We start from the raw sequence: 24,809 nt of genomic DNA, 5'->3' as shown, positions 1-24,809 counted from the left end.
AGAAACATACATTACCTTTACCATAACAACCTTACCTGACCTCAGTATAGATAGGTTTGGATCAAAATATCACATTTACAAGTATCAAAATGAGTGAGTGACACCCTTTCTGACATATGCCAGAAAACTACTTAGTTTATATCAGGGGGAAGCCATGGGGATACATGACATACTTACCCAACCTTCAAAAAATGATAAAAATAAAATGAAACTAGGAGTTAACTCGGACACTGTGTCAAGATTTATTACAAATCCATCATACACAGCAGTCTGAGCATTAAGGTCTTATTCTAGCTTAAGGTCTATCGTCGTCCTTGAAGACCATGGTACTGTGGCACTTGCCGCAGTAGTGACGGTCCTCCATCACGGCCATGAACACACCGGCGCCGCACTGCTCGCCCGTGCACTCTCGCCTCAAACGGTGGATCTTGCCGTTCTCGTCAACCTGGAAATACAAATTGAATTTTATCATTAGTAATTTTGTAAAAAAAAATTAGTAATGAAGCTTGGACAACAAACAGCCGAAACTACTGGGAGTTTTTAGTGTAAGTGTATGAATATTCTTTGGACGGGAGGTAAGCTAAGAGAGGATTGTCTATTCTCATGTCAACTTGCTTTACCAGATCTAAGTGTAACTTATTAAAATAAAAAAGCTGCTATCCAAATACTTTTACAATTCAATGCAGATCACAATCTCGCGTGTTTAGTTATGCCCAACATAAACTGTTGCATCATCGATCGCAACATAAACAGCGCATTGTTCGACCGGTTCCCACCGTCACGCTGTCCACCCAGCGTGATTCACACACAAGTCCTAACAGGTCTGCCTACCCCTGAGTCATTTCAAAATACAAACAAATCAATAGGCCTCAAGTCGCGACCTGTCTCGAGTATTCCACTCTCGTCGTCCTTTTATTGCATTCCCGGCAGTTGTTTGAAATGCTCCTTTTATTTGCTGACTTGCTAAGTAGCCCGCGTTTTCCTTACATTATGGCGAACACGTCGCTGCGTGTTCGAGAATAACTCGTGAGTTATCAATGGAATACTTGAGATGCTAATGGGAAATATTTGAGTCATCGCAAGTGCCGTGGAAAAAGACAACTGTTTGTTATGACGCGCAGATTTTGTCGTAAAAGCAATCGGCTTTAGCCCATGATTAAAATTCTCTCGAATAAAAAAGCTATAAGAATCACTCGATTATGACTATGTGATGTTTGTCTTATTCTGTAAGTTGTAAACTCACCTTGTAGAACCGAAGTACGGCTAGCTTGACCTTCTTCTTCTTGTGCTTGATCTTCTTGGGAGTAGAGTAATTCTTCTTCTTGCGCTTCTTGGCACCACCACGCAGGCGGAGCACCAAGTGGAGCGTCGACTCCTTCTGGATGTTGTAGTCTGAGAGGGTGCGGCCATCTTCCAGTTGCTTACCCGCGAAGATCAACCTGGAGAAGGCAAAATTGTTGGTTTTAGGCTTCTATTGCTAAAATCTCAAAAAAATATTAAATATTTGCGTTGATAATTTTTTGTTGGAGTTATTTATTCTAAATACACCCAAACGGTTTGTAACGTTTATCGTTATTGTAACAATTACTGCATGCATGCGTATTATACGCTAATCCATGAGCTCAACATACTAGGTACTTAGGTATCATTGGTGGCATGGTAAAAATCAGTAGCTAAAATCAGAATCTACAAAATAAATAGATATTATCTTGTCTGTTATAGCTTTGATTTTGAACTTTAGGTAGTTGCATGAACTGTTCTAACACAATAGGTTCACCACCAGTCAACTGGGACTTATAACTTAACTGGCAAAAAATAGATCTGTCTTCAAATATTTTTGTCTATTCCTTCAGGGAACGTTAGTATACAAACTTACCTCTGCTGGTCTGGAGGGATTCCCTCCTTATCCTGGATCTTGGCTTTCACATTCTCGATGGTATCAGAGGGCTCGACCTCAAGAGTGATGGTCTTACCCGTGAGGGTTTTGACGAAAATCTGCATCTTGGCTCACCTGTGCACAAAGGAAATAGGACCTCATAAATAAAATGCCTACCATACACTCAATTGCCTAATAGTAAGCACCTACGCTAGAATTAAAGTAAAAATATTCAGTTGATAAGTACCTAAGTACACAAAATAAATTTTAAGTTCTGATTTCTAGTCATCTAGATGTCAGTCGCCTTAAACTTGACCGCGGTCTGTCGCGGGAAGTTCAAGGACAAAATATATGTAGGAAACAAGTTCCGCTGTGCACTGATTGTGCGCGGATACTACGCAATGTGTAGCGTAGACCCAACTACACTGAGTACTACAGTGAAATCAGTAAATAACAACAATAGACAAGTATGGACCAGATTATACACAGTTCATATAAATAGTCTCTAAGCACTAAATGTATTCATTTGTTTAAAGACTATCAAGTAATACAGTGCTACAGTTCAGCTAATCGTTGCGAACATGTTGTGTGAAACTGCAAGACCTAGAATGGGTGAGTGAAACAAACACATTGTATTTTACAGTATACATTTATTGACCGGCCAAGAAAGTACAATAAATTATATCTGTAACATTACAAGCATTGTCTTGTACATTCAAATCAAAGACACATTAACATTGTTAGTTTCAATCAGCTTTTATAGCTGTGTAGTTGTCAGGTGTTAAAAATTTAACTTAATTAAACATTAAACTAAGAGTACAGCGTTGATGCAGCCATCATTCTCTGGATTGTTGGTGACTTGTGCATATTTTCCCCACACAACCTTACCGGCCTGTGTCACCAGACCAAGTTCGGAAATGTTGATTTCAATAACTGTACCCTTCGTTATCACTCCCAGACTTGTGTACATCTGTGAGCTTGGGTTCTTCTTCACCCCGATAATTGGTAAACAAAATGTTGCTTTCAACTCGGGATGTGTGACATGAGCTTTCTTGAACCGAAGTGCCATAGGTCTGATGAATCTCTCAAACTTTGGAGGTTTACGTGTGAAGTTTTCTCCTACAAATGTGACTTTAGTGACCATACGTTTCCATGCTTTTCTTTTTGTCTTTCCTGACTTAAGTACTTTGAATACTTCTGCGTCAGCCTGTGCCCTGACTTTGGGTATAGGTACGTCCCATTTTCCAGCCTTTTCTTTACGTTTCTGTTTGATCATGTTAGACAGTACCTTAGCCCGGGACTGCACATCTCTGTCCAGAAGGTACACGGGCAGTGCACCCTCTGCCACCTTCTCAGTGTTTTGTTTGACATTCTTTTCCTCATGTGCTTTGATTTTCTTTTTCATCTGAATCTTTTCATTGCGGCGCTCCTTGTTATAGATCTTGGCCTTGATACCGCGCAGCTTGCGAGCCTTCTCAGCACGCTTGTGAGGCTCACGCGCCTCGCGCTTTCTCTTCCGCTCTTCATAATCGAGCCTCCTACCGTATAGCTTTTGGTGGCGTTCGATATATTCGTTCTGCGGCATTGTGGTTGCTTATTCGGCAACTACAACAAAATTATCAAAATCAAAAGGTTTCTTCACAAACCTAACCTCTCCGATACTTGTTTTCACTATGTTTGGGGTACGGGAACTGAATTTACGCACAAATTTCAACCAAATTAATGGTTAAATGCGTTGCTGGTGCGTAGAATTAACACCAGTCTTTATAATTCCACTTCAGTACTTCAATCCAACACCGATATACACGTGCTTGTATATCACCACGATTCAAGTTCACTTTACAACGAAAAACAATTAAATATTCTTTCTTTCAAACAATAATTAAATAGTTATACGTACGCGTACTTTAGAATCACAATCTAATCTAATATTGCGCATTAAATTGAAATTTATTTCACAAGATTGACAAACTCACCTTACGCCGACACCATGCCACATGGAAAAGGAAACGAAGTTGTTTGTGGGGACTGGTATTGACAGCAGGAAAAAAGCTGGCTATTGTACTACTAAATAAAAGAGTAGACACAAAAGGCTTACAATTGGTATTTTTTATGGGTAACGGTATTTTGTCGTATAGCAATGATTGGCATCTTGCATTTTAAGCTTGAAAGTGTTACCTACATAAAAGAAAAAAATAATACATATTTATGGTGTGTTGTATGTACCTGATGCCTCGTCGTGGCCGGTGCCGTACCGTACTGCTAACATCTCATTATTTTTTGTTTGATAACATTAAATCTGAATGATGGACTATTGAATTAAATACGTATAGCAGCGATAAAACCGATGCGTAACGTCATAGCATGCGAACGTGACACGAGACACGACCCCACGAAAAAGTTAAACAGTAATAAAAGTTAAATAATAATAAGTTAAACAGATCGGTTGTTTAATGAGATGAAAAGTAAAATAATAAATGGGCTTAGTAAAAGTAAAATAAAAGTGGGCTTAGATGCCTGAGTAAAAGAAATGCTGAAATGAAAGAGAAAGGATTAGTAACTGATGAAATAAAATTACTCAGAGACCACATTCACATGAAACTGGTATATACACCTTTTTTCCTTTTTTATAGTTCGGTTATATGGAGGTGGTACAGGACAGGACATTAAGTCTTGTTCTTGCACATCTTATTCTAATACGATTTATCTGTACAGTCTACGCCATACGCAATACGACACCCACTGCGCAATTTAAAAAAAAATTAAACTTTTCATCCCACCATTTTACTATTAGACTTATATAAATTAATTATATAGGCATATCGCAACTAACACAACTTTTTAAAGTTTTTAAAATACATACTAATATTATAATTTTTATTTATTTTACGAGCATGGCACACCCAGGATAAAATTTAAAATGAGGTGGCATGTGACGTTACTTATTTTTTGACTGGCAACATTTGGCTTAAGTAATAATAGTAAAGTAAAGTAAACTTTCTTAGCGCGTAACGAAGTTGTCCTAACCATTAATAAATCTTATTTTTAGGAAACGCCAGGCTATCTGGCTTAAATTTGTGTTATGAAAACATTAAAGCACTACTGAGGAACAAAATTAAACCTATTCGGTAAACAACCGAACGCCATACAAGCTTATTATTATGAACACAACAGCAACCTTCTCTTCAGGTGAGTGTTGATTGTGAATGTCAATTTACGGAAAATCATATACTTCGGCGTGTGGAAAGTGCAAATTAAGGATAAAATATGATAGCCCAGTGTATGTAGTGTGTACTAAATACCTTAATTAGTTACTAGGGGATATTATCTTGAAATGGGAGGCGTGTTTTAACCGGCATCAGTCTATTTGGACTTCATTCATAAGCATTGTGCGTAAGTACAATCCTGTCAAATAACATTAGCATACCAAATGAGGTTAAACTTCTGCTTGATTGTAGATTCGTAGTATAAAAAGTTGCGTCAACTTCTGACCAAGGTGGTTTGGTTTGATGATAACGAATTTAGTTGTATTGTGCGATATATTGATAAAATAACCGATGCCGATCCTTGCCCGCAGTTGGACTTGCGATAATTGAATAGTTGATAAATTATTTGATTAGGAAAAGAGCGGGAAATTATATTTTTTAAATGTTGTTATTTTAATGCAGAGATAAAAAAACAACAATTTATTGTTATATAATGCCAACAATAAGGAGTATTATGCATCTTATCACAATTATTAAGCTGTCTAGATATTTATCCAGTGTTTATCACTTGATAAATTACTGCTCCATGCATCCTTTTGCTTCTAAAGTACATTTATTTTAAAGGAACATGATAAGAACAAAATCCTTATTGCTGTAATGTACCTAAAAAATAAATAAATTCTTATTAAACCTTTTTCAATAAATATGTTTTTGATTTCCAATTATAACCAATATAATATACATTATTTAAAATACTTTTCTACTATGAAATATTAAACTAGTTTTCATATATTATGTACCTGTATTTTTGTTAAAGAAAACTGTTTATCAAATAAGAAAACCCTTTATTTTTTTATTTTCATATCAGTTAGGTAATATCAAACCAATAAAAGCAGACCTTGTTACATAGTAGTATTACACAGTAACTTACATACAAATGTAACTATGTATGTCCTGTTGTATATTGCTTCCCTTTGTGTGAAGATGGAATGAAATAATCTGCAACAATACAGGGCATGAACTTGCTTTATCTATACTTACTTAGTATCTTTATGTTACTGCTTTCACAGGTCCATTGATATAGTTTTTATCTTTGTTCATAAGTCTCCCTTTTATTCCGCAGAGGACTAATCTTTTTATTAAATTGCCCCACACTATGATCTCCTGTCTCGGGTATGTTTACAAACATAGAAGTTCCCACACACATGACATCCAGACCCGAAACAACCATTTGTGGATCACACAAAGAGTTGCTCCAGGCAGCTTATGTCCCAGCCACCGCCCCAACTGTGCAGTATGCAATGCATTTATGATGTTCAGTTTGCAAATGGAATGCAAAATGGAAATGGAACATTAAAATAAAAGCTATTGAAAAATGAGTTCAGCATTTCTTATCTGATTACTCTGAGATGAAACAAGTTTTAAGTAGTAGTTACCAGTTACCATTGGAGGAACCATACAAGTTTATTCTATATGTAATGGTCTTTTGAAGAAAGAACTACCAAAGTTTGAGTGGACAATTTGATTGTACATATTACTGCACCTGCATTTTACAACTATTACTATGATCCCCTTTAATGACATGGAAGAAATCTTTATGCTGCCAAACCTCTCTGTTTTGAAATGAGACAAAGGTAACTTTTCCAAATATCTTCAGTTTGGCATTGGATTTAATCTGAAAATAAAACCTTGCAGATCATTCATGGAGCAGACGGTGTTCTACAGAAACGGTGTTCAGCATACAAGGGAAGGAAACCGGTAAGTTTTGCCACTGTAGCTAGTACAGTCCACTGGATATCTATGGCGACAAATAAAAAAACAATTGCATAAACTTCTACAACCAGATATGATATGTTTGGGAGGTTTTTAAAATCATAATTTTTGTATCCAGTAAGTACTGCATTGGTAGTTAGTAGTTAAACATGATTAGGAAAAAGATAAAATGCTAGTCTGCACTCTTTACCAAAAAAAGCTAGTATTCTTAGCTTCTTTGTCTTTTTTCTTTTTATATTATGATGTTGCCATAAATGTTCAGTTGACTGTACTACAATATTTTTTTTTAAATGACTGGTCTTGCGATTGTCCCAGTTTTTGTTGTGCATGTGTTTATTGATCTGTTGTGTTTTCTTGTGTTGTTTATGTATGTAATTAGATATTTGTGTAGTAATTTGTTATACATATTACATAGTCTAGTTATTATATTTATGTATTGTAATGTATGTAAGTCAGTGTGTAGTTTTGTAGTATTCATCACTTTCGTTTATAACCATTGAATATTTTGCAATAAGTATGTATTTTTAATACTGTTTTAATATAATCAGATTCTATATATTAATATTTTTAACCAAAACTTCGATATTTTTTAGTCCTATGTCTGCGGACATAAGTACATATGGTTTTAATACATAAATTCTTCTAAGTAACTTCTTTCTTGACAGAGTACTCTTGACATGTTTATCGTTAGATAGTGTTGAAAGAAAGTACCTTTGCTTACTAGACTTAAGCTTATGAAGATGGTCAGTCAATACATAGTACATATAAATAAGTTTATTACCAACAAGCTGCCTCCTGCTTTGAAGAAAAAATAAAATCAGGTGTGATGATCTCTTTGTGTTTATAGATTTCATGTTCCATGTTCAAGTCTAAACCTGTACGAAACAATCATTTTTAATCTATGACAAAAGATTATAAAGATTATAGCTATTCCTTTCTTTTATTCGCTATCGAACAAAGAAAGAACGACTTTCGATGTTTTTGGGAAATCGACGCGGACGTCCAATCATCTAATTTGGCGGCAATTAGCGCATTTATCGCGAAATTGTGATAAATGTATTTTTGCGGTGTTTTTATATCTATTCCGTTTTAAAACACAGATACACAAACATAATGTCACATATGTAGGTACTTTACCTTTTTTAAATCGTTTATGCAGAAATAAGTATGTTAAATATTCACCTTGCAATAGGGGCGTACATAGGGTTGCCAACTTTTTTTACAAGAAATAAAGTATATTTAGGTCTGAGAAGGAAAGTAAACAGTATTTTAGAAAAATTAACAGTATTTTATTTTTTTATTGTTTTAAAGACATACTTTTTAGTGCTTCTCGCACAACTTATCAATTTAGAATAATTTTTAAAAGCTTCGTAGGCCTCACGACAATCAAAACTAAAATTAAAATAAATGAGGAGCTCATTTTTAATTAAATTTAATGATGATCTATTTCTGTCTTCCCGCCACTTTGCATTCATTACAGAAAAAACTCTTTCTGTAAATGCTGAGGTAGCGGGAACAGAAAGTAGATATGAGACAATTTTAGTAATATTTTTAAATTCTTCTGAAGTGTTTAATAATAAATGACTCCACTTTTGGCCAGTACTCATTTCGAGAAAATCTTTGTCTTCTAATAATTTTTCATAAATTACTCTGAACTTTGTTAATTCTGAATATAAATCATCCATAGCAATATTCAGTTTATACAAATTTAGATTATCTATAATTTTCTCAAAATGATCAAATGTGATCAAAGACTTTAATGACAAACAGCTAATCAAAGAAAGCCAATTAGTCTGATTGAAATCAAACCATTTCTCTAAATATAAAATTGCCTTATCAATAAAAAGTATGAAGTTATTAATAGTTATTTTAAAAATTTCTTGGGAGGACTCTGAAAAAGATTTTAATACCCTTTTTGTTTCATGGCCAAAATACTTATCATTTTTTCTTTGGATGAGCTCAGTCTTTAAACCAGTCATAATGTTATAAACATCTAAGATAGTAACATTATTTCCTTCTAATTTTTTTATTGTTTTATTGACCGCCCCTGACTAAATTAAAAAAAAATATGTGTGAGCGTCTAACATTTAACACTGTGTAGTGTTAAGCATTTTGAAAACAGTATTTTGTATACTTTATTATTGTTCAACAGTAAAAAGTATAATTTAGTGAAAAACAGTATAATACTGTTTTTAACAGTATAGTTGGGAACCCTAGGCGTACATCTAAATAAGTTTAGTTAGATGTGGTTGATTAATGCGAAATCTACCGAGAGATGGGTTTTGTAACTAAACCCATTTCTCGCAGTTGGGTAAAAAGATTTTAGAAAATCTCAGTAACTAATGGCAAAGAATCAGAGGTGGTGTTGTTAGCTAAGCTTTTTTGAGCTCGTCCTCATAACTCCATTGGTAAAACAACTTGGGAATGGTTGTTTTACACCAAATACACGTTTTCTTTGTGCCGCCACCTCTGCCTATATCCTTTGTAATCCTGCACTTTGATCCTTCAAAGGTTAAGAGTGTATAAGGCGACAGGCCATTGTTTCATATTCCATTTATCACACAATAGGATTACTAAAGTTTTAATATTGTTATCAACTTGACATTGCATTCTTATATCCAATACTTATGTTATTCTTCCATCTATCACGTTCCTTCGTATCGCCCACGCATTATAGTCGTGGGCTGATGTTTTGGCATATTTATTATAGGAAAAGTTGGTATGTTAAAGTAGCTACGGAATGGAGAGTTTTGGATATTAGTATACGTTCTAACTTAGTTCTATGTAATGCAGCTGATAGCTGCAGGTTTGTGCAAATATCTAGTAGGTACAGCTTGCCTTTTGCGTTTTTTTATGGTATAAGCCGGTAAACGAGCAGGCGGATCACCTGATGATAAGCAATCGCCGTCGTCCATGGACACCTGAAACAGCAGACGCGTTCCTCCAGTAGCAACGGATCCGTTAAAAAGGATCCTATAAATCCTGTGTGAATACTATCTCCAGTAGCGACGGATTTGTTAAAACGGATCCTGTTAAAACGGACGTTATATGTGAACGCGCCCTTACAAGTGCGTTACCGGCCTTTTGGGGCTTAGGAATTTAGGGGTGGTTGGGGAATCGGCGATTGGAACGGGGGTAATTGGACCTCCGGTAACGAACATGCACACGACGAAACACGTTGTTTCACGTCGGTTTCCTGTGAAACCGTGGTATCACTCCAGTCGAGCCGGCCCATTCGTGCCGAAGCATGAGTCTCCCACACTTGCGTACCTTTCTTAAACGATTTTGAAAATGCCCAAATAAAATCAGTAGGTAATGTAGGTATGTTGCATAAAACCCGCTCTGTTCTCTTCATTGCATTTTGAAATTACTGTCTCAAGACCTTCCTTTACTGAGATTTTATGGCAGTTTAAAATTCGATACTACTTTTTTTAGGTATGACATTCCTTCCTTTTAGCCATTTCCATGAAGAAATATATCCAAACTTTATGTTTGAGGAAGAAATCTTCAGACATGAAGTTTGTATTATGCAACTTACCTAATAATCAATTCGTTATAGCATTACTACTATGCGATGCGAATATGCTATGCTATGAGATAGTCAAATACATCAACTAGAACAGTTGATTAAAAAAACATTTTCACAAGTATGCATATTAAACCTCTGTGATTACGATATAAGTATCTTTTTCATTTCTCGCATAAGTAAAGCCACGTTTTATTCCCCGAAGAAGTAGACAGATTTAAATAATAAGTACCAACATAAAATGCGTTTCTTACAGCCGTCCAAAAATATTTCCTTCACGCTTCACGCTTCTTTCTCACCGCGTCATCGTCAGCATTCACTGACCTGCCACCGCGACTTGTTCGAACATGTCCGACTTGATAATTTTGGAAAACAATATATTTTTATCAAAATTAATTACTCTACATCGATACCATCACACCTGTATTTCCCCTTTGATATCGATTATCGATTGGTGTTATGTTATCGCACATAATCGTTTGTTTTATCTCTGTTCGTGGGTCATATAAATGGTGGTTTCCGATAACGATTGCCATTTGTGACCAGGCTTCAATATGTAGAGGACGTTTTATTTTATTTTGGTCCAATTTCAAGTCAAGACAGGTATTTTATAGGCGGTATTTGAGTTTAGGGCACTTTCTAAATTTATTTTTACTAACTACATTTTTGCTTAATACTTACTTTATTTATTTATACATTTAATTTATTATTCTTATATTATAATGTCTTCTTAAAATAATGTTTATTTTTTAATTAGAAGCAGGATGAAGAATAGTTGGTGTGTAAGTTTGTAAATTAAAAAGTTGTGAGTACCCGTACCACTATAGGAAATATTCACACAAGGTGTAACAAAATAAACACTTAATCTTATTGACACTGGTTTATTGCATAACATAAGTAATAATATAACATAAGTAACATAGCACTTTTGAAAATAATGTTAGCATTTTCTATAGTTTTAACAAGACAATTTTTTCTTTTATCAAGTGCAAAAATAAAAGTGTTTCAATCTGAACCAGTATGTGCAAAGGCATGCGTTTATTTTGTTACACCTTGTATAAAGCACCAAGAGATGAATTCCTACCTAACCAACCAACAGGCAAAAAGCACATCAACCTACCCTAAACTTCTTCGAAACGAATTTCGACCTTAAAACTATAGCAATAAGGTTGAAAATTGATTGGTAGATAAGGATACTTTGATGAGCTGTCGCCCATGTAAAGTACATACCAATCCTACTTATACCTAAGTAGTTATTCCACAAGTCGAAGTTTATCTAAAATGACGTCCTCACAAGAATCTTGAGACGCCATTGTGAGAAGTATTTGCATATTCATAAACATGAGTATTTTATGATATGAGTACTTTGAATACCTATAATACTCATTAATCATGCATACTGCTCTTCACTGAGATTTAATAGCCAGCACTATTTATAAAACACCTATCAAAATATTATAGGTATAGTTTAATACTGGCTTTTAGCTCAAACTGTCAGCAAAACCAAAGCTATTTCACATATGTATAAAAAAAACAAGCGACGGAGAGTAAAGACAACAAAAAAAAACAACAATCTAACAGTATAAATAAATCATATGTTATGGCATCTACAATGTTCGATGTCTTTAGTATCAGCCATCATACAACATTGAAAACAAACAAACAACCCCTATATTACTGTCTAAGGCAGATACATAATGAATTAATATGCAAGACTATGAACCTTCCTGACCCAATTCCCCCCTTCCCAATCTTCCCAATCCCCGATTCCCCAACAATCCTTAAATTCCTAACCCCCAAAAGGCCGGCAACGCACTTGTAATGCCTCTGGTGTTTCAAGTGTCCATGGGCGGCGGCGATTGCTTACCATAAAAAAAAACCTAATCCAACACAAACAATTAATAACATCCTGGCTTACATCCCGTGTAATGATAACAATAAACAATAAACCTATTCTAATAATAGGCCCCAACCCTTTGTGCTAGGGGATCTCCCCTTCCGTTTACTTCCTCATAAACAACAGAAGCCCTTACAAATACAACAAGTTTGTGGCATTAGTCACTAGCGAGCAATCCTACTTGTACGAACAAGTCTAAACTTGTATCTAGCATTACTAATTTTGAGTTTTCATGTCTATGCGAATGTAACGTCTATTTAATTGTCTATCTCTAAAAATAGTGCTGAAATAGAGGCGGACCGCGGAAGTGCATTCCTTTTTAAAGAGATTGGCTAGTCATTGACCTTAGACCATTTGTTAGGTCCATGTCTACATTTTTTTGTTTTTGAGGTCTGTGAGAGCTTCTGTTATTATATAATATATCTACAGATCTACAATGAAAATATTTGTTGGTATCTGAATGTTTAGATCCTAAGTCATTGAATGCCAATTGTTCTTTTCTATGGATCTTTTAAATATTAACTTTTTTTAAATATTAAGTAATATAAAGTTTTGTCAATATAAAGTGGACATCTCGACGGCCCCTACGTAAACTATCGAAACTGCAAAACCTCTACTTTACAGGAGAGCGATTCTAAGTTTCGATTTAGATTTTTGTTAAACATGAAATTCGTATATTCAATATTACCAGTATATCTAACGTGGAAAATATTAGTGTTTTATACTATCTACTGTAGTTTTTCATAATTATCATACTTTTTCTAATATTACACACTCGATACTTTTCTTAGTTACTTCTGGTTACTTTTTTATCGAATGTGCCAGTTTCGATAGTGTTCTATGACAAAAAAATTTAATCTACTATCGAATGTGCCCATTTCGATACTTTTCCACGACAAGTATCTCTAGTAAACTATTGAATGTGGTACTTTCGATTGTATTCATTGTTACATTGCTCAAGTCAAGGTAACATAAGACTAGTTTCGATATGAGATACCTTCCAACTATTTATTTATGTCAAGCTTTTACTGCTATTTTTCTGGGGAATTAGTGACAAATGAAGAAAATCAATCAAATATTGTTAATCAAGCAATTTACATTAAAAAATAAAGAACTTAAAAACTTAGTAATTGCACGGTTTTGCACTAAAGTTGAATCGAACTTCTGCCGCCCTTCACTCTCACCTCTCCTGGGGCCTAACGGGACGCTGGCACACACCGCGGTAGAGAAAATAAACCTGTTTGCTTCTCTATTTGCGGAATCTTCACGTCTTGATACTGGTGGCGCTTTGCCTCCTTCTCTCCATAGAGTTTGCGAGACGAATATGTCAAAAATTCGCATCCGATTGAAGGAGGTATATAAGACGTTGCGTAATCTTGACGTGAACAAGGCCAGTGGACCCGACGGAATCTCAGCCGTGGTTTTAAAAACCTGTGCGCCTGAGACTGGTCAAGTGCCGGTTGCATGGAAGCAGGCCAACGTGCAGCCTGTGCCCAAAAAGGTAGTCGTGCCGACCCTAACAATTACCGACCAATCTCAGTCACGTCGGAACGTGTACTTAACAACAGGCTCCTGGCATACCTTGAAGGTAACGACCTCCTCAGCGATCAGCAGTATGGGTTTCGCCGCAACCGATTCACAGAAGGTCCCCTTCTTGCGTATGCCACCCACATTTGGAGCGAGGCCATCGAGAAGCACGGGGAGGCATTAGCGGTCTCACTCGATATATCGAAGGCCTTTGACAGGGTTTGGCACGACAGCCTTATCGGCAAGCTTCCTGCATATGGACTTCCCGCTGTTCTGTGCATATGGATTGCTGACTTCCTTAGGGGTCGGTCAATCCGAGTAGTCATTGATGGCTGCTCGTCTGACCAATTTAGAATCAATGCCGGAGTCCTCAGGGGACAGTACTTTCAGCAACGCTCTTTTTGCTGCAAATCAACGACGAATTTGGGTATGCAGATGACAGCACAGTTGTTGAAAGGTATGTGTCCGATGCGCGGACTAGCGGAACACAGATCCAGTCTCTAAGAGAATCCATGGTCGAATGGTTGAACTCCTCCTTAAAGGCGGTCTCCGATTGGGGTGACGCCAACTTGGTCAAGGTCAATGCTACCAAAACCCAGGCGTGTCTATTCTCTGCCAAACGGAGCCAATTTCCGCTGACTCCTACTTTCCGAGATGTATCCGTTCCAATATCGGATCATCTTGAGCTTCTGGGTGTAACTCTATCGCCTACCCTAAACTTCGGCTCGTATACAAGGTGTAACAAAATACCCATATACATCAAGAAGCCCTGATGAATACAGGTTGAATAGAATCTCTAGACAAAGTTTCAGCAAAAAATATGTTTAAAAAAAATTAGTACCAAATACTTGGTATCGCATAGTTCTTGATTTCAAATCATACAAACGTGTCACAACCCTGCAGGGATCACTCGCTAATATTACGAAACATTTTTTCTGTCAATCTGATCACCTACCATAGGTACCTGTCTACCTAATTTTGATTCGCGCGTCGGCGCGATTGGAAAAAATTCATAACATGGTACCATGAAAACATGAGTTTAAAAACCCTTCCCGTATCGTTTGTTATGTTATCTAGAAACCGTGCAATTGATATGTATACCCCCTTTTTGTTACACGTTGTATAAAGTCGAAGGCGCATCTGGCTGGTAGGAAGTTGGGCATCCTCTGGAGGGTGAGACGGTATTTCACATCGGAACAGCTACTGAGCCTGTACCAAGCGCAGGTTCGGTCTTGTATGGAGTACTGTTCTCACCTTTGGGACGGCTAGGCTAAATACCAGCAAAATGCGCCAGAACAAATCGAAAGGCGTGCCAAGAAGCTCATCAACGATGATGCGCTTGTGGAGGCCCGGTTTCAAAGCCTCGAACACAGGCGTAAGGTTGCAGGCCTTTCCGTTTATTACCGGATACATTTCGAAGAGTGTGTGGGGGAATTGCACAACTTGATTCCCCCTAGTCCTTTTCATCATCGAACCACAAAACAATCGGCGAAGCGTCACCGCTTCATCGTAGATATCCCACCCACTCGCACGAAGCGCTTCGCTTCAAACTTCCTTGTGCGAACTGCTAGGGAGTGGAACTCCTTGCCGGAGTCTGTGTTTCCTGATGGGTATAACCTGGGTGTCTTCAAGGCCCGAGTGAATAGGTTGCTTATGGGCAGACGTGCTCCACCGTAGGCCGCATCATCACTTACCATCAGGTGAGATAGCGGCCAAACGTCTACCCATCAAATGTAAAAAAAGGTTTGGTTTGTTGGACAATAAAAATCTTGGACAGATTTAGGAGATGGAACGATTTCAGAATCGTTATACAGAAAATCCCCGTCAACCGCATCAGTTTCTTTGTAAATATCATTTAAATATTTCCACTCTTCGTCGGTGAATTGACATCGCACAGGAGATGCTGAAAATCCAAGACAAACATATTATATCTATCGAAATTGTAGGACAATCTATTACTTTGCCGTAGTAAAGTATCGAAAGTGGTACATTCGATGTGTTCATAGCAGAGAAAAGTATCGAATGTGTCACTTTCGATAAATTGCTCAGTTTAAATACCAAGGAATACTATCGAATGTGGTGGATTCGACAGTACAAATTTGCTCTTTGTACTAGAACAGTATCGAATCTACCACTTTCGATAGTATATTATATTTACCATGTGTATACCTCTCCTATTCATTTTGAATTAAAAGTAAAAAAAAACAATAACGTAATCCTAACCTCAAAATACACGTGCGTCCTCACTCACATTTCGGGGAACACTGACGAAACAGGCAGTTTCGTGTCTCGCTCGCGCAACGCTGACCGCGTATATCATCGAAAACGGCAGGTTCGATGTTTTAATGTGTTCATTTTATGCAGTTACGATTCTGTTCGATTGAAAAATAGTTGTAGGTATACAATTGGAACATAATTTATATATATAATAATAGATCTTTATCTCCACATACTATTAGTGCAATAAAATGAAAATGGCTTTTTTGTAGTTTCGATAGTTTACGTAGGGGCCGTCGATCTGTTAAAGTGTTGCAAATCTATTCTAAAAAAATCTACGAATGATTAAAAATCATAGCATTGAGATACCGTTATAAACTGGAATAAAAAGCAGTTTATAAAATAAAAATCAAGTTTTAGAACAGGTGGATATTGTTTTTGACTTTATAGAAATTTTAATTCAAACCAACAGAGTTAAAAGAAACTAATGAATTATTACCATAAAAAATAATGCAACAATATTCCTACCTCTGATAGACAAAAAACATGTAGCTGCTTGTTTTTAACAAGAACTGTAAATGGCCAGAGTCGTGTCGTGACAAAAACGTCACGTTTTTCCGACGTGAGCCGCAAATATGGTGGTGTACCAAAAACTGCAATGTCAACGGCCTTGTTCTATGCAACGACAAGTTTGAACAAGACTCTAAACATGTTGAAATGAGTCACTAGTCACTGTCCGTCCGTGGGCCGTGTGACGTCACCGCATGCATACTGATCTACATTGATATCCTTATCTAACCATCATATATTTATTGGTTGCATCAACAAGTACTGCGGGAAATTCTGAGCATAATTTTCCATGACATCATGGCTTAAAATGCATTTTGGTCTGGAAAAACTTTCCGCTAGATTTCATCTCTTAATTTTTTCTTCGCCTGTTAAAATATTAAGGCTACTTCAGATAAATAATCATGATATTATAACAGTGAAATGATACAAAACCGTATACAGAGATAAAGACAAAAAGCTTATACTCCAACAAAACAAAAAAATCCTTGATGGATTTCCAACTTAATTGCAAAATAATAAGAACTAAAGTCTACATATAGAAGTAGCTAACCATGCTGCTAACAATCTTTAATTTTTAGCCGATCACCAGAAAGGTTTTAGTTAATTCACTTAATTCTATGGTGGAGGGATCAAGAAGGTTTTTTTCATACATATTCATGGCATTACTACCATTATAATGAACCTGATTATCCCATCCTACTACATAATTATAACCACTAATATATCAGAGGTTCGATCCCTCTGTTTGGAGAAAGGAATGACTTGATACTAAGAATTTAAATTATGCATAAAGGTGTAATATAAGATGATACTCTATTGGACGCCCAACTTGGAATGCAACGCAATTTATCTGCATGTGAAACTTGAATGAGAGTATGTCATCATCATCGTTCACACAATAATGATAATTACCAAGCTTCAATATACAGTTAAAAGTTATTTAGAAAACTAATTAACAAGTACTTAACGTGCTAAAGTGTTTAATAAATATGCTGTGGGTTTTTGCCACAAATATAACCTACACTTCTGCCCACTTTTAAGATATTTTTGGCTTTTGAACAAAGACAAAAATAATTTGGTCTTTTCTAAAAATAGATTGATGTTTTATATATTTTTGCAAAATAGAATAAACGTAGTTTGCCATAGTTTGTAGTATTATGGTGTTGAGTAGTTACTAGTAATATTAACATGTTAATGGTGGTTGTCAGATGTGTCTGAACTGCAACTGGTGGACCCAGCAGCCATGCCCGGGGTAGTCACCGGATCCAGTGGACCCGAAGACATGACTGATGATCGTTATACGATGTCACACCAAACTACACTGAAATTTATTTACTTTAACTCTTTCTGACATGCAATGTTCAATCTAACGAGATGTAATTGGGATGCATTGAAATGCCCGAGTGGAAGTGTTCACAGACGTGTGGGGAAGGTCGATTGATCTCTTAACCGACTTTTTCAAAGGAGGTTCTTTATTCGATGACTTTGGCGTCTGTGAATGCTTAGTGCGCTCGGGTACATGTTTGGCGATGTAATGTCAACATCGCCAAACTTGTGACGCACACAATCCTGTAATGTACACGTCTGATGTCACCATGATATTATCATACTCCTATTTTATACTTCTCTTGCAATATTCTGTTAGTATTTGTTTATTATCTGTAATTATGAACATATTTCAAATTCAGGTTCTCCATTCGCTCATAACATTTATTTTATTTGATCATTCTCTTAGCTTGGATGATGCGAGTTGTTTCAAAACAGGATAATTAGCTTTGATGGTGGAGGAAAACATCAAGGAAACTCGTAATATATCGGTAACGCCCAGTACGTGGAAATAACTAATGCTACTTAGAGTGGAGGGCTTCAGACAACTTGTGGCTCAAGTGCCGTACTTCAAAACAATGACAGACACTTGAGCAAACATTTGTTTTATGCAGAGTAAATATCGCGCGATGATGCGCAGTTTAATGGCGCATGCTTCCACCAAACTTAAGCCAAAATGAGACTTAACTTGTATGTGCTAAATGCTTGATTGACTTTATAACAAGCCAATATTATATAATGGCTGCCCTTATCGATATCCTCTCTATATTTTCACGTTTTGCTAAATGCGCGAGGTAAGTATCAATATGAAAAAAGTTTGATCATTGCACGCCCATAAATGCATCCCTATGTGACAACCCTAATTTGAAATATGTTTTTGTGTGATTGTAATATTGATTTTAGTGTAATTCTAGTGTTTAAATTATTAATATGGTTGTGGTAACCAGTAGGAAAAATGTCTGAGTGTTTGCAACGTAATACGTTTCTAGGGAATTTGAAATATGACTTATTAGCGGTTGTCAGATTTCACACGATTGCTAAATGCTTTAGTCACGCTTGACGCGTTCATACTTGTATCATGGATGATGGCAAATATGTGTTAAATTTCTCATGTATACTTACTCAGTGCTTTGCCTACAAAACAGTATATGTTATCACCCGATCCTCAGCTATTCTTCGAAATGTTTGAACAATCAGCTTGGACTTACCAAAATATATACTGCCTGCTTCGGTCATGTATATTATCACGATTTATCAGAATTTTTCTACTTTTATCACAGCCATATCTGCATGTATTTTAGTGTGTAAGTGTGTAGATTATACTATGTATGTAGATATGTTTAAATTGGCGATTAAAAAAAATACAAAACGAAAGCGAAAAACAGTAATTGACACAAAAAAAAGTAATGAGAAAGACAAGATCGAAAAAAAAATTAAGACACAGACAGACATTAACACTAATCTAAAAAAAAATGTGCACACAACAAAAAGAGAATTCACTGGAAAAGTATAGAAAAAAAAGGTTGAGAATGAAAAAAAAAATGTTTGGGAAAAGAATTTGAATTGAACAGAACAGTTACAGGGACAGGTAGCCAGCCATGGCGTATGGACGGACCCGGGGCCCGGGGCAAGGTTTTGATGGCTGCACGGCAGTAGTTGTACAGACGCTGAACAGTATGTGTGTTGTAGATATTGCGCGCGACACGAGCGATACGGAAGCGGCGGATAGCGATGCGACCGACGCTAGCGATGTGGAGTACGAGCCGGTGACGGAGCCCGAGGACATCGGCCCCGTCGACGACAACGATACTTCTGCCAACAGCGACGTGAGTTACATTTATCTATAACAGATTAACGGCTCACATCAAGACTTAGGACCCCTTAATTTTTAGTTGCACTTAAATATTTTATTGTGCTAGGAATTAGTAGCGACAACTATTTTTGAAAGCGCCTCGAGAATTGAGTGCCGTTTGAGTATTTGAACTAGACTAGACTGCTCACAAAAATCTGTTGGAGGCAAATGTTCCGCTAAGGCTGCCAGTGACCAGTGACCAGTGTCCCTCGTAGAGTTTAATGTGTTAATAACGATTCTTAATCCAGAATCTGGGATCCATCCAAGTTTTTGATAGAAACACCACACAACTAATTACAAATATGGATCCTTAATCTACAAATTTTAGGTTATTGATTTCGGCGGTAAATCCAACGCAAACGTACTTTTTACGTTCAGTTTCAATTACCTATTACTATTATTATTACCTATTTTTGGAGATTGGCACTCCACACCACAGATTACGAAATGTATTTGTTTCAAAACTGAACGTATTGTTAATAAAGAATAAAGAAACAATACATTTTGTTTGAGTAAAGCACACGAATAAGGGGTAGGCGAACCTTTACGTACCAGCGTGGTATTTTTCTAAAGAATTGTTTGTGCTATACAATAATTTTGACTATAAAAAGTTTAACAACAAAGTGCCATAGATCTGAAGTTTCTGTTTACACGTAGTTTAATATGAAATGTTGATGATTCCAGAACGATATAATAGCGACAAAGGTGATCGAGGTGTCGGTGGGCGACGATGGCGAGCTGCAGTTCGCGGACTCGGAGCGCACGGACTCGCACGAGAGCGACAGCGAGATGGACCTGTACGACTACTGGAACTGCGCGCAGTGCCGCGCCGAGAACAACAACCCGCTCTATAGATACTGCCACAAGTGCTTCCAGGTACATACACACTAGTATTGTTTTGAAACACCTTGAGTAGATAGTCAATCAGGGCTACAGCTGTTTTGGTCACCAGATGGCTAATAATCTTGACTGTTATATCTGTTAATCTAATAAAATATTGGCTAGTGATTGGACAAATACAATCTTTCCATATTAGCGAAATCTGGTGAGCAAAAGGCGGTTGTTACGGGACGTAATAGCCTGAACATACAAAAATCCGTCAAATTGAAAGTGTTTAATTAAATGTTGTTTTCTACACCTGACTTTTTTTACTACGCACAGATTGTAATTGATTTGACAAACATTACAGGTTCGGAAAAACTTCTTCCCGCCGAGACCGAAACGCAAACGGAACAGACTCACGGACACGGATAAAACGGATGAGATACCGCGCACACTGTCACAGGACTCGGGAATGGACTCGCCCATGAGCCAGGAGATGGACGTGCCCACCAGCCAGGAGGTGGACCCCAACTTCGGTGAGGGCAGCGAGGGCGCGGGAGGGTCTGGTAACGCTAAATCCGACCATAGCATAGTTCGTAGGTACCGTAAGCGGCGCGCCGAGTCCGCCGACAGACGCACCAAACGCAAACGTCTATCGCGAACTGATTCTGACACAGATCTAGATTCGGACGACGATGGCCAAACGAAAATCGACGTGCGACCACTCGTTAAAACTGTTAGCGATCCCGCGATCACCATCGATGATAAACTCCCCGTAAAGATCACTAAAAAGGTGATAGCGAACACTCTGATGGACAAGTTGGAGGATACTAAGAACTTGTGTATGATTTGTATATCGGAGCCCAAGTCCGGGGTGTTCGTGCACGGGCGGATAGCGCACATCTGTTGCTGTTATAAGTGCGCTGTCAAGGTGTGGGCCAAGGCCAAGCGCTGCCCGGTCTGCAACTGCAAGGTCAGCAACGTGCTGAAGGCAGTGGTCATGTAGGCGCGTTCACGGCCTCTGGACGATTCAATCAAACCACTCTACATTAGGTCCCTATATCAATTCATTTCGTGTGCAATCTTCTCTTGTTGATTATTGATTACCCCAAAAATGAGCTCTACTTACGAATTAGGATAAACAAAATTCTAATATAATTTCTATTTTTCACATCGTCCACATAGGTCGCTAGTTAGGATTCGAAGGTGACAAAGCCGGGAATTACTTTGTAAGTTGATATGGCTGAGCGAATGGAAGAATGAGTGAAATGGTGGTCAAATTCAGGTGAGTATTGAATGATTGAGTTCTGTTGTTTGTACATAATGGCTGATGGTGGCCTTATTTGTATATTTTTAAATATTAAAATATATCTTGGATTACTTGACTATTGTGATATTATACTGTTGTCACACAAACCTGAAAAGTGTTACAATTCAAGTAACAGATGCTTAGCTATTCTTCTTTTTTCTTCCCAACCAATATTACTGGCAACAATATTATATGTTTTTAATTTACCTGTCAGTTTTACTGCACCCTGATCCTAATATGGCAAGTGCAAAGTGCCTTGTGTAGAAAATTCTTATGTGTGACATGTGTATATATTTAGGAAAAATAATTGATATTATTAATTGTTAAGGTGTGGCCAACACGTCGTTATGTGCGGACATCATAGTAAAACAGAGTGAATAGGAATCGAGAGGTGATTAGAGATAGAAGATGGGAGAATAGATGCTATGAGGAATGTGTCTCTTTCTTTCTCTCTGTCTCCATTCTCCTCTCGATTCCTATTCACTCCGTTCTACTCTACTTTTGTATGATTGTGTGTGTGTTACAAAACGACGCCAATTAGATATAAGTCTTCTATATAAGATGGAGATTTCTTTAAATACAAGCATATTTTTTTATAAGGAAGAGGTCCGTATATTGCCGCCTTATCTTCCATTTGTTCGAGTCTTGCGGCAGTGTAATATTAATTATCACTTCATCGCGTGATTTCACACAGATAACAGATAAGATTGAGAACTTGAAATCTCAATTAATATATAAATTGTACAATTTAAGGGCTGGCGCCATCTATAGAAACTATGTAAAGGAGATAATAACATTTACTTTTTTATATGTTGAATTAAATTAAAATATTAAAGTTTAGTTGAACTCCTAAAAAAAATTATAGTTTATGAAATTCACGTTGTAACATATGTTCCACTGCTGGGTAGATTGTTCTTTGCAAATGGTACCATTAATCAACATGCTCACTAAAAGCGGGTTGTTGATTTTAAACCACAAAACATTCACTGCTCAACTTATGCATCTCACAATGATTTCCAGATCAGCTGGTTTCCTGTTATGTAGCTACAAAAATATAGACACAAACTTGTATAACACATTCACATACTCAAGAATGTCAGCTAGATATTAAACCCCTTAAAATAATTTTCATTGTTACAAAATAAGTGATTTAATATACTTTTATTTAAAGAGATCTCAATCTTGTATAACTTCGAGCTATCAATTAATGCCCTTAACTCTTTGTGATAACAATCTGATAATGTAGGATCGTAAGTAGAAAGTAGATAAGAAAATCACGGCAAAAACTTAGTTGTAATATTATTTAATTATATTTTATTATTAAAATTCATATGTTCTACATACATTAATAGCTAAACTGTTAACTAGTAGAGACTCATAGTCTTTGGTACAATATCAAATTAAGTATTTGTCTTATCATAGACTTGGGTACCTGAAGGTATGTTCGTCTGTCGGTCACTAAAAATTAAACTACAAACAAGTCTGTTTTACAATTCCTGTTTACATTACATAGGGATTACATATATGTAGACTAGGCCCAAACTATACGGTCTTCCAATCTGTAAATAGGTTAAAAATACCTTATTTACTGAGCTATTAATGTGTAGAACACGTTCTATGTATAAAAGTGTTAGTCTCCGCTCCTGTTATGTAAATACTATTTGTAAATAGGTAGAGACGTCATCCACCGAAACAGATGATAATATATTTTCACTTTAGTTAGGGATCTTCTAAAATTATATAAACAATATCGGCTACATTCGTGTTAATGCCAAAAAGAAACATGTTTGATGATTATATTGTTAAATTTTTAAATTTAGGTTTTGTTGCTGACATATTTTGGAACACTTCATGTGTATAGGTTTTTAGAAAACAATTAAAAATGTGAGGGAATCATGAAGTGTTTTAGGCTGTTGTGTAATTCTTTGAACGTGGTCTTGCGTGTAAAGTAATACGTGTTACATTACGTTGTACGTGTCAGAATCACATATTATTAAATAAATTCATCGTAAAATGTTTAGACATGCGTAAAAATGTTATAGTTTTTTTTTAATGGGAAGGTAATGCGATAGTTTGGTTACCAATGTACAATATTCATTTGTATCCTTATAGACAACTATTTAGTGGACCTTTTATTCATCGTCGCGGAATTCCCGAGTAATCGTTGCTTCTCCCATTCATTATGTTAGTGGTCAAAAGGTGTATATTTCCAGCATATTTCATTACTTTATATTTATTCTATGGTTAGTCTGACAAGTCAGAGTTTTCGCGACTTCGCTGTTTATAACCTGCAACATTTAGCTTAGGGTAATCTAGATATATTGATATTCAATTTTATACCTACTTACGTGTAATTATACGATTGATCTTTTAAAATCTAACCCACCATCCTTCCTACCGGACAGAGGATATTTCTTGTTACACAGTTAAAGATTTATTTCAAAATAAAAAAGATATTAGTTATTATTAAATTGTAGATCTCCTATTATTTTGTACAGAATCTAGATTACGATTTCTTTGTTTAAGTTTCCAAACATGTAATCACTTATTCACTTTGAAAAAAAAAATGAAGAAAATATACGTTATCGAAAAAGATTATTCGATATAACAAGAAAAAAAGAATTAATAATAAAACTTTTTTTTTCAGCAACTTTGACTTTTTTTGATATATCTCCCTACCCCCTTGTATCTTAAAATTTATTTCGATTTGTGCACTAAGTTTTCACAGTGCGCAGTCTGTAGTTTCACAGATAAACAATGGTAAACTTTAAATAGAACAAAATTCTAACCAGAAGTGCTACACATACTTTCTATTGAATTTTCTGCCTTTTTCAGAGTCTAAGGACTCTGAAACAGAAACTAAACGGCAGAAAATTCTAACTGATAGTTAAAATAAAAAACACGTGAT

At 36.4% G+C, this 24,809-nt stretch overlaps 3 protein-coding genes across 6 annotated transcripts; 1 reads left to right on the top strand and 2 right to left on the bottom strand.

The window, feature by feature from the left end:
• Nucleotides 1-218: 218 nt before the first annotated feature.
• Nucleotides 219-4,001, bottom strand: LOC118276424 (ubiquitin-40S ribosomal protein S27a-like). Its single transcript, XM_035594725.2, has 4 exons — nucleotides 3,853-4,001; nucleotides 1,877-2,011; nucleotides 1,244-1,439; nucleotides 219-445 (listed from the first exon to the last, which is right to left on the bottom strand). Exons 2-4 carry the CDS (start codon nucleotides 1,999-2,001, stop codon nucleotides 296-298), a joined length of 471 nt encoding a protein of 156 aa, XP_035450618.1. The 5' UTR covers nucleotides 2,002-2,011; nucleotides 3,853-4,001; the 3' UTR covers nucleotides 219-295.
• LOC118276422 (E3 ubiquitin-protein ligase Mdm2) lies at nucleotides 2,411-24,551 on the top strand. 4 transcript variants are annotated; one of them, XM_035594721.2, is made up of 5 exons: nucleotides 2,411-2,488; nucleotides 6,778-6,840; nucleotides 19,608-19,744; nucleotides 20,455-20,646; nucleotides 20,960-24,551. In XM_035594721.2, the coding sequence occupies exons 1-5, from the start codon at nucleotides 2,458-2,460 to the stop codon at nucleotides 21,596-21,598; spliced, it is 1,062 nt and encodes a 353-aa protein (XP_035450614.2). In that variant the 5' UTR covers nucleotides 2,411-2,457; the 3' UTR covers nucleotides 21,599-24,551. The 4 variants fall into 4 exon arrangements, with proteins under 4 accessions (XP_035450614.2, XP_050563522.1, XP_035450616.1 ...); XM_050707565.1 differs by having other exon boundaries at nucleotides 2,470-2,488; nucleotides 17,801-19,744; XM_035594723.2 differs by lacking the exon at nucleotides 2,411-2,488 and adding an exon at nucleotides 4,830-5,065 and having other exon boundaries at nucleotides 17,801-19,744.
• Nucleotides 2,507-3,999, bottom strand: LOC118276423 (ribosome biogenesis protein NSA2 homolog). Its single transcript, XM_035594724.2, has 2 exons — nucleotides 3,853-3,999; nucleotides 2,507-3,481 (listed from the first exon to the last, which is right to left on the bottom strand). Exon 2 carries the CDS (start codon nucleotides 3,459-3,461, stop codon nucleotides 2,682-2,684), a length of 780 nt encoding a protein of 259 aa, XP_035450617.1. The 5' UTR covers nucleotides 3,462-3,481; nucleotides 3,853-3,999; the 3' UTR covers nucleotides 2,507-2,681.
• Nucleotides 24,552-24,809: the final 258 nt, after the last annotated feature.

This window comes from Spodoptera frugiperda, chromosome 31 (assembly GCF_023101765.2).
Source record: "Spodoptera frugiperda isolate SF20-4 chromosome 31, AGI-APGP_CSIRO_Sfru_2.0, whole genome shotgun sequence".
NCBI classification, from domain to species: domain Eukaryota; kingdom Metazoa; phylum Arthropoda; class Insecta; order Lepidoptera; family Noctuidae; genus Spodoptera; species Spodoptera frugiperda.
The sequence above is the reverse complement of the archived record's forward strand: the minus strand, read 5'-3'. Positions and strand labels throughout refer to the sequence as shown.